The sequence below is a fragment of the Hippoglossus stenolepis genome, chromosome 10, assembly GCF_022539355.2.
Source record: "Hippoglossus stenolepis isolate QCI-W04-F060 chromosome 10, HSTE1.2, whole genome shotgun sequence".
Classification (NCBI taxonomy): Eukaryota; Metazoa; Chordata; class Actinopteri; order Pleuronectiformes; family Pleuronectidae; genus Hippoglossus; species Hippoglossus stenolepis.
Genome location: NC_061492.1, coordinates 5,080,506 through 5,095,639, shown reverse-complemented (window position 1 = coordinate 5,095,639; position 15,134 = coordinate 5,080,506). Strand labels below are relative to the sequence as shown.

Sequence of the window (15,134 nt, the reverse complement as noted above, 5' to 3'; positions counted from 1 at the left end):
TAAGGGATAGAGGGATGGCAGAGAAATCACATACTGACGATATAGGACATCACCAGTAAAAGATGGAGTATAGTAAACGAAACAAACAGATTTGGGCTGGATTTGGGAAACATGGAGTCTCTCTCTCTCTCTCTGTTTTGCTGATTCAGTCCTTCCTCCTCCGTGTGAGGCTGCTGCCACCAGGTGGGGATGATTCACCAGATGCAGCTCAATCCACCTCTCAGTCTGTAAACACTCTGTAACACTGTGTCTTCAGTTTGCATAATGAGTTTCACACAAATGTACCAGCTTCCACACACTGGTGTCTGTGTTGACTTCCTGCAGCTCAGCAGAGGCCTGGCAGGGAAACACCCTCCCCCCGGTCCTCACCAATGACAGGCAGCACAGGGCGGAGACTGCTGCGGGACAAGGCACCTCCGTGTTCCCGTTGAACTTCACCTCCAGTACAGGGCAGTCACCTCCAGCTCGACCAGGGAGTACCCCAACCTGCCTCCCCAGCATGGCGACACCTCTCACCGACCAGGAGAAGCGCAAGCAGATCAGCATCAGGGGCATCGTGGGGGTGGAGAACGTGGCCGAGCTGAAGAAGGGCTTCAACCGACACCTGCACTTCACCCTGGTCAAAGACAGGAACATAGCCAACCCCAGGGACTACTACTTTGCCCTGGCCCACACTGTGAGAGACCACCTGGTGGGGAGATGGATCCGGACACAGCAGTTTTATTATGAGGCAGATCCAAAGGTAAAATACAAACAAAACTCAGTGTCTGAACTAAACAACTGTGCTGGAAAAACACGTTCCACAGGTTGTCACACTTCAAAATGTTTATACCAGCAGATGTCGATAATTATCACGATAAATGTCACATTTTGATTTATTTTAAGTTTAAATACTAATTTCTGAAGGTTTAGTGGAAGTTGTGATTTTAAATTCCTCTTTCTGAGCAGACAGCACTTTACAAATCTGAGGTTTTATTCCTCATCACTAGTCACAAGTATCATATCCAAATATATTGAACTTTTGTTGTGTTGTTATTGATGATAATTAGTCATATTCTTATTGCTCAGCTCTATCTCTCTATTCACTCTATGCAGACAGGCTTCTTCTATCCATCAAGTTTTCTAGTGTGTCACATTTACCTTTTTAATGGGAAGTAGGTTGTGTGCAATGTTTTTTTCCCGTTGCATAAGACTTTCCAAACAGCCCAGTGTTCGTGGGTCATTGCATCATGTGTACGCAGCTATTTTGTGCAGGAAAAAGTTAGCTTGTTCCAGTTTCGTGTGCTCACTGCACATTTCAGCCCCTCGTGACATAATCAACCGAAGCAGATAAATGTATTAAAGTTGTATAAAGTATAGAAATATGTGTTTTCTTCAGTCTGTCTTTTGTTTCTTTCCGTGCAGAGGGTGTATTATCTGTCTCTGGAGTTCTACATGGGCAGGACGCTGCAAAACACCATGATCAACCTGGGGCTGCAGAACGCCTGCGATGAAGCAATCTACCAGGTCAGACTGGAACTTACACCAAACAGAGGCTTCAACAACCTCTAACACTTCCTCTACATGTTGAAATACAATAATCATTGAGGTGTTTCTGATACACCCTTGACTTTTCCTGAAAATGTGGCAGTGGGATTTTGCACTATTGCATACTTGCACTATTGTTTTTCTTTTTTTTTTAGGTGTATATATATATTTTATATATATATATATTTTATTTTCTATTTTAAATTTTGATATTCTATTTTATCTTATTTTACTCGATATTTTTCTGCTTGTAATATTCTGAGCATTGCTATAAGAGAGCCTGTGACCCAAACATTTCATTGCAAGCGACTGCTTAATGTAATCGTTGTGCATATGACAATAAACTCTTGAATCTTGAATCTCTTGAATCTTGAATCTTGAATCTCTATGTTGCCGTCTCTGCTGCAGCTCGGCCTGGACATGGAGGAGCTGGAGGAGATGGAGGAGGACGCTGGTCTCGGGAACGGAGGTCTGGGCAGACTGGCAGGTAAAAGGCTGTGGAAATGGAGAGGAAGAGGAAGAGGAAGTTGCAAGAGAAGATAGAAAACATTTCGATGTCCATTACAACCATACCCCATTATTATTTTAGCAGTTACCTCCAAATACCTCTGTGAGCTCACTGAACATGTGAAGCAACTGGCCACCACAGACATGTTGCAACACTGAACTTCCATCTCCATTAACTGACTCTTAGTTTATCAATTCAACACTATGAAGTTTAAATTTTGATTTTATGTCTGATTGTGAATGTCTGTCCTGCACTACAGCGTGTTTCTTGGACTCCATGGCCACCTTGGGTCTTGCCGCGTACGGTTACGGCATTCGATACGAATATGGAATCTTTAACCAGAAGATAAGAGACGGCTGGCAGGTATGCTTGTTTTCTACAAGCTTGTCTGTAACTTTCCAAATACAATCCTCTAACTTTATTTGGTAAGATAAAGATTGAGGATTCAGACTCAAATGTCAATGTTTCTCTTTAGACTTCATAAATCTGGTCTTATCTTTTACTTTGAAATCCAGGATTCTCCTCTTGACCTGTGTTCTTGCCGTTGTGAGTCAGAGTAGAGTGTGGACATGAATTGGGTCAGACTACATCACAGGCTAATCATTAACTGTGACTTCCCTCAGGTCTCTTAAGTGCCCCTGAAGTGGTGCGAGCTCCTGTTAGAATCTGACGGAGGTCGGTTTTTTAAAAAGAAAAACAAAATAAACAGTCCTGCGATAAGCGGATTCCAAAACTAAAGGCTTTTGCCCTTTTGATTTCTGCTGCTTATTTGCAGTTCAGACCCTCAGTGTAAACATGCACCTCTGAACACGGACCAGGATCAGTGTTGCTCAACCTTTTCTGCCTCAACATTACCATCAGGGTCACATTAAAGCTTTTAGTCTTTGCCCCCCGACTGATTTTAACGTAGGTGGAGGAGGCCGATGATTGGCTGAGATATGGAAACCCCTGGGAGAAGGCGCGTCCTGAGTACATGCTGCCGGTTCACTTCTATGGACGAGTGGAGGAGACGAAAGATGGCCCCAAGTGGGTCGACAGTCAGGTAAATGATGCTGAACTGTTGATCAGGTAAAACTGAGAATTTGAAACCACATGATCCTGACTCTCACTTTAAAACTCGAATGGCACTCAGTACAGTACATACAAGGCCTAACAGTCTACTTAAAATCAAGCTGCACCATATTGCAATGATTTTATTCATCAAGATCTATGGATTATTCCCTGGGAAATTTGTGGAAATTATGAAAAATGCCCAATCTGAATGTGAAAGAAAGTGGAAACAAATCTGCCCCCTGATTTGGATGCATCCATCCTGTTTACAAATAAACCATCCAACAGACAAAAGGTCAGAGGGGAAAATATAACCTCATTGGAGGTACATCCATTTTTAATCTCAGTCTTCCTACGATATCCACCTTCACTGTGCAGCTGACTCAGACGTTTTCTACTTTTGTCCGTGCAGGTGGTCTTGGCGATGCCGTACGACACGCCCATCCCCGGCTACATGAACAACACGGTGAACACCATGAGGCTTTGGTCCGCTCGCGCCCCCAATGACTTCAACCTGAGAGACTGTGAGTCCTGACGACAGTTTCATGTTTTAAAAAAAACTAAACTTTTCTTGCAAAACAGATTTCAACAGAAACTTTGCAAGAAAGATGGAAACCGCAGCAACAACTGCTGCAACTTGCAACAAGCCACAAGTTACCTGTTGCCAAATAACTCAAATGCAGTAATTTCTCCCGCAGAGTTTAGATTTGACTTTAAATCGCGAGTACTGTCATGTATAATATGTAAATGCTGTGTTATGAGTGTAACTAAAATGCATTGAATTGTCTGCAGTCAATGTTGGAGATTACATCGAGGCTGTGCTGGACAGAAATCTGGCAGAGAACATCTCCCGTGTGCTTTACCCCAACGACAATGTAAGTCCAACGTTTGTTTTTCTGTGGTTTTGGACACAACGTCAAACTCCTATTGTACTAAGATCAAAGTCTTTAACATCTCTGGGGCCTCATCTGTTTGTTTCAGTTCTTTGAAGGAAAAGAACTTCGTCTGAAGCAGGAATATTTTGTCGTGGCCGCGACGCTCCAAGACATCATCCGCCGCTTCAAGACCACGAAGAAAGGAACACCTGCTCGCACGTCCTTCAGCAGCTTCCCAGAAAAAGTAAGTTTCCCTTGAAGAGGTGTCTGCTTCAGTGGAAGTGAGTCATCCTACTTCATTTCATTTCTTAACTTTCAACACGATCGTTACAGTTTTCTTCTTCCCGAGTTAAGGAGCCTCCGACTTGTAATGTTTGCAGTCAAGAGATAAGTGAAGCAGAGCCGAGATCTGAGAGAAGAGCTGAAGAGATAATCACCATAAAGATCCTGCAATGTTTGCACTGCTTTGTAAAATGGATTATTTGCCTGTTAAAGCACCAGCAGACGTAACGTGGAGAGAAATCCCTGCTTAGAGAGAAGCCCTGAGGATATAATACAATGATTTATATTAAACATTTGCACTCTCAAGTTTATCCTGTCAGTGTTTCACAGCTGGATCTTTAATAATACTAATAATTTCACTGTGGTCATCATAGAAGAATCAACACAATGTTCATGATATTTAACAGACTTAACTGTTTTGACCTTTAACGTTTGTACTTTTATATATGTCTCCAGGTCGCCGTCCAGCTGAATGACACTCATCCAGCCATGGCCATCCCCGAGCTGATGAGAATCTTTGTGGACATTGAGAAGATTGACTGGGACACGGTGGGTCCGAGTCAGATTCTGCACATTAAAATGTTTATTTATATTTCCTGCTATAAATCAAGAAATCATATACATGTCAAGCAAGTTAAGGATTAAGATTTTTGACTCCGTCCCCGGCTCTGCAGGCCTGGGATCTGACCAGACGCACCTTCGCCTACACCAACCACACGGTCCTCCCCGAGGCTCTGGAGCGATGGCCCGTCCAGCTGCTGGAGACGCTGCTGCCCAGACACCTGCAGATCATCTACCAGATCAACCAGGCCCACCTCGACGTACGTACCACCCTCATAGACAGAAAGACGTATTTGTAGTTGTAGTGAAATGTGTTTTTATTTTGAAACTCGAGGAGGAGGAAGAGGAAGATGGATCCTGACACCACATAAAGCTGATATGACCTTTTCCATTAACATTCATCCAGCTGTCAGTCTCCATTTCTTCAATTTCAAATGTTTTCTTTGTAACCGTGAAACTAGATGTAATCACAAACTGATGAAAAGAGTCTTAATGTTTGCAATCAGAAAAAGAAGATACCAAGGCCTGCTGTCGACTAACCTCGTCAATTATGTATGAATCGCCTTAAGTTGTGTCTTTTTCTTTGCGTCTGCAGAGAATCGCAACTCTGTATCCTAAAGACGTGGAAAAACTGAGGAAGATGTCTCTGATTGAGGAAGACGGCTGCAAGAGGGTGAACATGGCTCACCTGTGCATCGTGGGCTCACACGCTGTCAACGGAGTCGCTGAGATACACTCCAACATCATCAAGACTGAAGTGTAAGTTTTCTGCAGCTTTATAACACATCCTGTTCTCATTGAACCACTTGATCCAGATCCTGTATGAACAATATCAGTGCTTCTATCATTTTGTTCCAACTTCGCTCAACAACATTTCTCATTTTCTGCAGGTTTCGTGATTTCCATGAAATGGAGCCCGGCAAGTTTCAAAACAAAACCAACGGCATCACTCCCAGACGCTGGCTGCTGCTCTGCAACCCCGGACTGGCCGAGCTCATCGCTGAGGTTTGTTCAAACTGCCACAGCAACTGATAAATGATCAAGTGCCAAGAGACAGTTTGGTGGTTAAGACCCAGAGTCCTCGGCGATATATTCCCCCAGCTGTCGCTTGGTCGATTCTTGGCAGAGCCTCGTCTCCTAAATCTCTACCAGCCTGTGGTTTAAAATATATATGAGTGCAGTCAGTCAGTTTGTTTTGCACGCTGTCTGTTTCAGGTCGTCGGGGAGGATTATGTCAAGGACCTCAGTCAGCTGCAGAGGCTCAAGGACTTTGTCGACGACGCTGCCTTCATCCGCGACGTCTCCAAAGTGAAACAGGTACGAGTCCAGACTAAGGGAGGGGGGGGGATAATCAAGTACATTTACTCGAGTATCGTACTTAAGTTCAGTTTTGAAGCACTTGTCGTGGGGGTTAATATTCCTACTTAACTTTCATTCCAATACATTCAAGTGTGTTTTTGCATATATATATATATATTATATACTAATATATAAACTAAACGTTTTCTGCAGAATGAGTCAAACCCTCCTATGATTCTGTTAAATGCACTTGTGTCCTCACTCCTGACTCACTGAGGTTCCTGTGTTCTTTCCTCCTGAGAACAGAGGATGTCACAACTTGTCCAAATTCCTGCAACTATCTCTGTTGTTCCAGAATTGATGTATTTGTTCTCTACACAGGCAGCTTAGAGAATTTAGAGATTTTATCTGACATGACATAGTTTACCTGAACTGATAATTTGCTAAGATTAAGCCTCCCATAGGATATTATTTGTCCCAGAACTCATAATACACAACCGACTGGTTTATGTTGCCATACATGGGCAGTTTGTTCTAAATTTCCTGTTGCACCATAAAACCAGCGATTGTCAAACACTCTGACGTGTTTATTTCCTCTGCATGTCTGAGCAGGCAGAGACATTGAAGTGTGTTTAAATTGTTGTTTGCATGATCACATTTTACTGCTTCACACTCGTGCACCTGTCCGGACAGGCTGCCACCTCTGATTCAGCAACTTCAACGACTTTAGTCATCTATGACCCCCTTCGTCATGCCTTTCTGATTTTCTCACAGGACAACAAGGCGAAATTCGCTCAGTACCTGGAGAAAGAGTACAGGGTGAAAATAAACCCGTCCTCCATGTTCGACGTCCACGTGAAGAGAATCCACGAGTACAAGCGGCAGCTCCTCAACTGCCTGCACATCATCGCCATGTACAACCGTAAGTGAACTCTTCATGGGCCTGATTCTGATGAAGTGAGTAGTGACATGACACAGTCTGACGTGTCCGGATGTGGAAGAGGCCCCACCCGTCTGAGAATCAAACAAACGCTGAGAATCACCTGCATCTGCAACGTCAACCCAGTGTAGGAATTTTCCATGAAGTCATCAGGCTGGGAAAAACTTGAGAGCAGTTTTATCTGCAGTTTACTGAATTGTCTGAGATACAGGCTGCAGATCCTCCTTCACCTGCAAAGGATAAGTGGGTGTGTTGCTAATGATGATCTGCCAGACCTCCATTAGGAAACTGTTTTATAAGGATCATCATGAAAATCCATGAACTGTAAATTAAGACGTACGACGTGTTTCATCCCCAGTTTTAAAGCATTAAAGAACTAATAAAAAACAAACCTTAAATTACAGAAACCATTTTTGAAAAAAATCCAACTTTATTTACAGTCTATGTAAACATGTTGTTGTGTTGACCTCCTAAATTCAGAGACCTGAGTGCAGGTGTAGTATTTAGTTTTTTGTTGAAACTGCATCTCTCATAATGAGTTTGTTCCCTGTGTTTTGTTTCTAAGGCATCAGAAAAAAACCCAAAGCTCTTTTCGTACCACGAACGGTGATCATCGGTGGAAAGGTACCAGCTCTGCCAGAGCAAACATGTCAAACAATGAATCACCGAGAAAAGACAAAGAGTCGAGTAGAACTGTTCTAACAGTAAGTCATCCTCTGTCGCTCTCTACAGGCGGCTCCAGGGTATCACATGGCAAAAATGATCATCAAGCTGATCACCTCAGTGGCCAATGTGGTGAACAACGACCCCCTGGTGGGAAACAAGCTGAAGGTCATCTACCTGGAGAACTACAGGGTGTCGCTGGCAGAGAAAGGTACGACGCAGAAGACTCAATTTAACACCAGCACCTTCAGCATATTTTTCTTTAGAAAATCAATGAATATGTGAAAGAAAACACATCTTCCTCAAATCAAAAGGATTATTCACCAAAGTTAATTGACCTATACTTTCTTCTTAAGTTCTAATGGCGGTCTGTGTTTTTTTTCTCAGTGATACCTGCCACAGATCTGTCCCAGCAGATCTCCACTGCCGGCACCGAGGCCTCAGGAACTGGGAACATGAAGTTCATGCTGAACGGAGCTCTGACCATCGGCACCATGGACGGAGCCAACGTGGAGATGGCCGAGGAGGCCGGAGAGGAGAACCTGTTCATCTTCGGCATGAGGGTGGAGGACGTGGCTGCGCTGGAGAAAGAGGGGTAAAGGCTTCTCTTTACAAGGGTTAATATCTAGAGCTTTATTTGCAATGTTTGAGCTACACTACATCATATGTCCCTCTGACTATGAGACTGTTTCCCTTTAGACCTATGCAATAATTCAATGTTTGTTACATGCTTATTTATCTGTTTATTCAATATGTGGAATTTAATTCAGTTGTGTGCAGGATTCTAATTGTGTAATACTTATCTATTTATACTGTTACTTTTTCTATTTATATATTTTTTTACTTTCCTTTTATACCTACTCAGGAAACAGCATCTTAAATTATATTCCTGAGCTGGATCCAACTTTAATTTGATTCTTTCTGAATGACGATAAAGTTAGTAAGTTTTGAATCTACCTTTCATTTGTTCTTTGTCAGCTATGACGCGATGACGTACTACAAGAGGAACCCTGAGCTGAAACAAGTGATGGACCAGATCACAGGTGGATTCTTCTGCCCCCAAAATCCAGAGCTTTTCAAAGAGCTCACCAACATGCTCTTCAAATATGACCGGTGAGCAACGCTCCTGTCTCGTGGTAGATTTTGATCTTCAAACGATTGATGCTCCACTTCTGCACATTTGTTTTTAGGGTTTTTGAATTCATGGTGTCAGATTTGACAGATTTATTCTCCCTCTGTCTCCCTCTCCAGTTTCAAAGTGTTTGCAGACTTTGACGACTATATGAAATGTCAAGAGAAGGTCAGCCTGCTCTATCAGGTAACATTCGCCTCAGATGGACGTGGATCAAGTCGTATTCGCAAACATTTCTCTGGATTTATGTTCGTCTGTCCAGCTCCTTTTTTGTTGTCTTGTCTTTTCCCCTCGTTGATAGAAACTCTGTCTATTACAGAAGCGGCCATAACTTTAAATGTTTTATCTTTCTCTTAAAGAATCCGAAGGAGTGGACGAAGATGGTGATCAGGAACATCGCAGCCACGGGAAAGTTCTCCAGCGACAGAACCATCGCGGAGTACGCGACCGAGGTGTGGGGCGTCGAGCCGACCGACCTGAAGATCCCGGCACCAAACGAGCCGCGGGAGGCCATCGAAGAAACGGCCAGAGCTCTGAAGAAAATGTGAAGCTGCTTCCCAACGGAACGGCAGCTGTAATGTTTATAAACTGTTCTTCTGTGCCTTTCGCCTTCCAGTCACACGTCGCTGAGCTTTTCTAGAGGTTGTTTCAGAAATCACCTCAGCACCTAGTTTTGTTTTCTGAACACGTCATTTTCAAAGCACCTGATTCCAGGCACTTGCATTGAGACTCGTCTGTTACAGTCCTTCAACACACGCAGTCAGTGAAGAGCAGGGTCAAATATTTACAAATCACTTGCTCATATTTAAAATTCCTGGTGCACAGGACGTGGGGGGGGGGTTTCTGCACTTCAGGAATTCAGTAGGACGTCAGTCACAGAACAGCCGACTCAACTGAATTTCTAATGTCATTCCTACAGGTTTATGCTGAATGTAACTGACTGAAAAAAAAATTACAGGATTTATTTCTCTATCAGTATAACTTGAGATTAAGACACAAACCTACTTCATTTGTGATCAACAGTATTTCTTCCCAGTGTTGAAATAAAAAAACTTTCTGTGTGATGTCAACTTAAGTGCTTTTATTTCATTTCATTTCAGGTTTTTCCACTTTTCGCAAAAGAAAAAGATGCACAGAAGCAACACAACGACAAAAAACACACTTTCCTCGAGCCGCTACTACTGAATCAGCTTCTGTAGAAATTCCCTGCAACACAATAAGATGGAATAATACATTAAAACACATAATAATGACTGAGTAGAGCAAATACCTCCACCAAGGCCCAACAGTCACCTAATAAAACCATTTTTAAATTCACGAGATCTGGATTGTTACTTGTTCAAAAAATCTTCAAATAAAACGGACGGGAATGAAAACATAACTTCCTTGGCGAAAGTAATTAATACGGCCTACAGCACAGACGGAAATCACATATAAAAACTTATATATCAATTATCAATTTTAAAACCCACCTAACCACTTTGGACAGATTAGGATCTAAGTAGATGCTGCTGTGGGAGAATCCGAGGTGCGCGCTGTAGGAGACCATTTCAACGTGAACATCCGTGTTTTGTTCTTTCTGAGTCTGGAGTGAGATCTGGTGCAGCTGCAGACAGAAAGAAAATGTGCAGTAGTTCAGCAAAGAGGCAACAACACCACCCAGTGGGAGAGGATCTAAAAAGAGATGACACTGCACCTTCTGACCCATGTGATAAGGTACAATGTTGTCGTCCTCTGAGTGCAGTATAAGAAGAGGACTGGTCAGGACCTTTAAACTGTGTAGAGACGGAGGATAAACACATTAAACATGTTAAACAAATCCATATTATGCACCACAGAAGCTATGATATAAACATTTTATCATGAAATTTGAGTATTTGAGTACACTTACTTTTGATCATTTGCAAACACTAGGTCGTTAGTTTCAAGTATGCTCCACAGCAAGCTCTCAAACCCTGGAAGGAACGTGTACATCTGGAAGAAGCAATGGTACAATTTAAAGAAAACAACAAACAGTTGATGTTAAAGGTTAAAATCGGTCAGTTTACTAAAATGTTTTCCTGTAGAATGTAACATCTGGTCTCACCTTAGCGACCGGATGAGTGACCACGACGTCTCCAATTCTCGTGAATGGACCCTCAAGGATCAAAGCATCAGCAGCAGAACCTAAACCAAGAAGGAAGAAGAAATACTTATTGAACAGTAGATGCAAAGCCACCAGGAGAGCGAGGCCAATCAAACACAGTCTTTAACAAAGCCCTAAGAAGAATGATAATCAGTCATAATACGTAATACTGTGATTGTGAAGGGCCTTTAAAGACTTTAACTCACCTTGCTCTTGTAGTTTCACCGCAGCATTAGTTGCCACACTGCAACAACAAAAGAAACATGTTTTTAAAGTGGTCTGATCAAATGTTTCTGCAGTCATGTCTTCTAGTGTCATGATTAATGGTTAAGGTGTCTGAAACTGACCCGGAGCCGAGCGAGTGTCCCCAAATACAGACGAGACTCCCTCTGTTCTGTGTCTTTACCCACTGGTACAGGTAGAGGGCGTCACGGGTCATTCCGGCTTCACTTGGCTCCCCACTGGAGTCTCCATAACCTCGAGAACACACAAGGTACAGCCTCAGAACTGGGATCGCATCCAGGAAACTGACACTAGAATAACAGCCCATCATATACTCTGATCTGTTGTGTTCACATTGGCTTTACAGGTAAAATGATTTGAAGTTCCTCTGATCAGCATTCATAAGAAACACAAACATTTAATACAAGCATTGATTTAAGTGTTTATCAATGTAAAACTAACACTTCTCCTCTGCACACCTGTAAATGGAAGCTGCTGTATAAATGAAAAATAAATGATTAATATAGTAAAACACATGATATATAAAATAAAACATAATCATAATCATTGAAATAGGAGTAATACCTGCTTACGAATACGTTTTATTAATAAACCTTCATAATGTCCTTATATCTGCTTATAACTAAATTACATTATACTATATTATATTGTATTATTACACATTTGTATTCTTGTAAAAACTAAATATAGGGACTTTAATTGTTGATGCTTTACTTCCACTGGGCCAAATGATGACAAAGCATTGTTTTTACTCCAAATTAGGAAATATTTAATGTTCTATAATTTTTACAAGCTATTCTACAACAAATATACATAAATATATATATGTGTGTGTGTGTGTGTGTTTGTGTGTGAACAACAATCACAGTCTGTATTTAACCATGTTTTACAGATGAGGCCTTCCACCTCTAAGTGATGCACTGTTTTTGTAGCTGACTTCTGAAACATGTCATAAGTTTAAAATCATATTTACAAGCAATATCCATCCTGAAGAATCATGTTCTTAAACCAACGTGTGTATTTTGAGGCATTAAAGAAGGTTGAATGTCTCCAGGATGCCAAAAACAACAACAAGCATCTTACCTCTGTAGTCTAAAGATAAGATGTGATACCCGGCTTCACTTAAGATCTGCAAAAAGAAAAATCTAATTTTAATCTTAAAGCTTTGACGTCAAAACCACCAAAGCTGAAAATTTGTTGTAAAACATAAAAACGTTACCTTCACCAGTGCTACTCTGTGTTTCATCGCCCTGCACAGATCACATTAGAGAGTAATGAGTACAAACAAACAACTGGCTTTCAGACTCTAACCTACAAATCCTTGTGTGCATTGTGCCTGTGGGTGAACCCAGGGGCTCGAGTAATACCCACTAGACTCTATTAGGCTCAATTCAAGGGTTTCTACCCCGCCACTCTCATCCCACCTGGTTCCTGCGTTTCCATGGAGATAGATAATAACAGGACGGCCATCTCCCAGGGTCTCCTGGTGCCACTCGGGGCTTTTCCCCGCGGCGTCGTCCCATTGGCTGGCAGGGAGTGTATGCCTGTGAGACGCATTGGATAGAGAGGGAGCGGAGAGAAAGACTGAGCATCACGAACAAACACACTTGTCTTTCAACATATACAGTAGCTTCTCAAGTGGTCCTGTGCTGCCTAATGCGTAGATTGCAGTCCCCTTCACTCAGGGGCCACCTGTACCAAATATGCACGTGTTCATGGTATTTCCCGGAGCCGGCGCACTCGAGTGGACACAAAGGGAATCAACCAACGACCCACCATACTCCCACTGAGATCCCCTCCTCTGTGTTGAGGTAGAAGTTGCGTGTGTGGTTCACGACGTCTTCAGGTCGGCCAAGATCCGCTGAGAATGGAAACCTCACTGCAGAACACAATGGCACACAAGGTCAGTATCCTTTTACATACTGTACACTTTGAGAATCAATAATCGTAATGTATCCTAGTGTCTCACATTGTACACGGCAGCATGTGCAATACTTCGGTATCAGCACTTGTCACTTTCAGTGGAGTCGTACAGAGGGATGATCATTTTGTGTTACTAATTTACAACGTGAAAAAAGATTACAATGACAAAATGTAGATGGGATGTGACAATATATTGTGTAGGAACTTGTTTTTGCTCTATATGTGTGTGAATAGTCTAAATAATGCATTACTCAATGCATTTAGCATAAATTTGATTAATGTCAATGTAATTTTGAAAAAACACATTTATAATATGATAAGGGCATCATCTATTGACTTGAACTGTTTCACTAAGCCGAAAGTACAGTATCACATCGCATCGTGTATCCTATCAAGTATCGCAATATGTATCGTATTGTGTATTGTATCATATCACATCTTATTGTATCATATCACATCGTATTGTATCGTATCATATTTTCATATCAAATCATGTTGCATTGTGTGAGGTTATAAATTGGTTGGTAATTAGGTATTGAATGTATTCAAAACCATGCATTTATTTTTTTGTCATGCTGCTGAGAAACAAGTTAAAGCCGGTAGATAATTCACAGAAAATGATTTATGATTTTATCTAATCTATTGTTATCTATTTAAATACATGTGATTAATTTAGTTATCGTTTGTGAAATCCAGTGCACATTAACACTGATTATTCTGGCTGTACTTAAAGCATTTAACAGTGTTATATATATATAATATTACATCAACTGTCAATGGTCCTTTTTACAGTGTGTTTCTTTAAATTAAAATGTACAAATATTGACTTGTGGTGCTCTAACATGGAAAAAAACCCTCTGGACTGGAAACACACATTACTTACACAAGTGAGCAAATATGATGTGGCCCAGAATACAGGGGAACAGGTAGAGAATCACCGGCACTGAGACGTAGACAGTGACCAGAAACCACACAGCTCTGTTCATATCTGCAGGGGAACCAGGTCTGAGCAACCCAAGTCCAAACACTGAGTCCCTGTGTGCTGCTTCACTGGGGATCCGAGGGAGAACCACTGTCCTTCCTCACGACACCAGCCTGTGCACTGCAGAGAGAAAAGAGGGCAACGTTCAGCTGAGCCTCCTCTGCTGCTATTGGGTCACCTCTGCTAGAATGAATCAAACAGGAAGACATGCAGAGATTGTGCCTGCAGATTAAAAACTACGACATGTATTGCAGGGATATTGTTTTTTAAAAATACAGACCTGTGTTGTTTATCAGATGCAGTCGTCCACCATCGGTGTTGAGACGCGGTAAATGTGGTAAAACCAGATTTATCAGCGGGTACAAAAAAACTCGTACTACCGGTTTGGAGCTGTTTCATAGAGCAAAACACGCCCAGCTGCCTGTCGCCATAGTGCTGCAAAGCACTGCAAGGCACTGCAAGGCCCTGCAAGGCATTGTGGGCATTGGAGTTTGATTCTACATCAACAAACTAGACGTTTCAAGCACATTTTCTATTAAAGTCAATATAGTAACACATCCATGCACGTTTTAAATTATACTTCTGTGAGATTTTTCTATATTAAATCCTGTTAATATTCTATATTTTATATTATTGCTGTTTGCATGTTTACCTTTTTATTATTATTTTTTCACTCATGCTTCCTACATTTGACTATTAAGGGATTATATACAATATACTGCTATTTAATATACTATGGTGAATTTGTATGCATATATATTGCATATATTGAAAGGTCAATTTCAATATTTCCTTACACTACACAGTCTATGTACATATTCTGTATTTTTATTCATTTTTTTGTTTTTATTTCCATTTTTTATTCTCTTGTCTACCTCATCTGCTGCGAATTTCCCTGACATGGGATCAGTAAAGTCTCATCTTATCATATCTCATCTTGTCCTTATCTTATCCTTTTTATCTTACATTGTTTTATGTTATTTAATCTTATCTCATCTTATCTCGTCTTTTCTTATTGTATTTG

At 41.5% G+C, this 15,134-nt stretch overlaps 2 protein-coding genes across 2 annotated transcripts; one reads left to right on the top strand and one right to left on the bottom strand.

Moving 5' to 3' along the window:
* The first annotated feature begins 308 nt into the window (after window positions 1-308).
* Window positions 309-9,907, top strand: pygl (phosphorylase, glycogen, liver). The gene is made up of 20 exons (XM_035167960.2): window positions 309-742; window positions 1,405-1,506; window positions 1,936-2,014; window positions 2,295-2,398; window positions 2,946-3,077; window positions 3,498-3,609; window positions 3,878-3,960; window positions 4,067-4,204; window positions 4,699-4,791; window positions 4,917-5,063; window positions 5,399-5,562; window positions 5,694-5,808; window positions 6,019-6,120; window positions 6,877-7,024; window positions 7,608-7,666; window positions 7,775-7,916; window positions 8,093-8,300; window positions 8,684-8,818; window positions 8,957-9,023; window positions 9,197-9,907. The coding sequence occupies exons 1-20, from the start codon at window positions 500-502 to the stop codon at window positions 9,383-9,385; spliced, it is 2,562 nt and encodes an 853-aa protein (XP_035023851.1). The 5' UTR covers window positions 309-499; the 3' UTR covers window positions 9,386-9,907.
* Window positions 9,904-14,571, bottom strand: LOC118116328 (lysophosphatidylserine lipase ABHD12). Its single transcript, XM_035167961.2, has 13 exons — window positions 14,391-14,571; window positions 14,012-14,230; window positions 12,982-13,084; window positions 12,630-12,749; window positions 12,425-12,455; window positions 12,289-12,334; window positions 11,310-11,439; window positions 11,169-11,206; window positions 10,924-11,003; window positions 10,729-10,811; window positions 10,534-10,612; window positions 10,310-10,443; window positions 9,904-10,043 (listed from the first exon to the last, which is right to left on the bottom strand). The coding sequence occupies exons 2-13, from the start codon at window positions 14,112-14,114 to the stop codon at window positions 10,016-10,018; spliced, it is 975 nt and encodes a 324-aa protein (XP_035023852.1). The 5' UTR covers window positions 14,115-14,230; window positions 14,391-14,571; the 3' UTR covers window positions 9,904-10,015.
* Window positions 14,572-15,134: the final 563 nt, after the last annotated feature.

Coding starts and splice junctions, on each gene's coding strand:
- pygl (XM_035167960.2), top strand. CDS start 500: ATGGCGACACCTCTCACCGACCAGGAGAAGCGCAAGCAGATCAGCATC. Junction 5,064..5,398: donor TCAACCAGGCCCACCTCGAC/GTACGTACCACC, acceptor TTGCGTCTGCAG/AGAATCGCAACTCTGTATCC. Junction 7,025..7,607: donor CATCATCGCCATGTACAACC/GTAAGTGAACTC, acceptor TTTGTTTCTAAG/GCATCAGAAAAAAACCCAAA.
- LOC118116328 (XM_035167961.2), bottom strand. CDS start 14,114: ATGAACAGAGCTGTGTGGTTTCTGGTCACTGTCTACGTCTCAGTGCCG. Junction 11,440..12,288: donor CTTATCTTTAGACTACAGAG/GTAAGATGCTTG, acceptor TGTGTTCTCGAG/GTTATGGAGACTCCAGTGGG. Junction 11,207..11,309: donor GGACACTCGCTCGGCTCCGG/GTCAGTTTCAGA, acceptor TTGTTGTTGCAG/TGTGGCAACTAATGCTGCGG.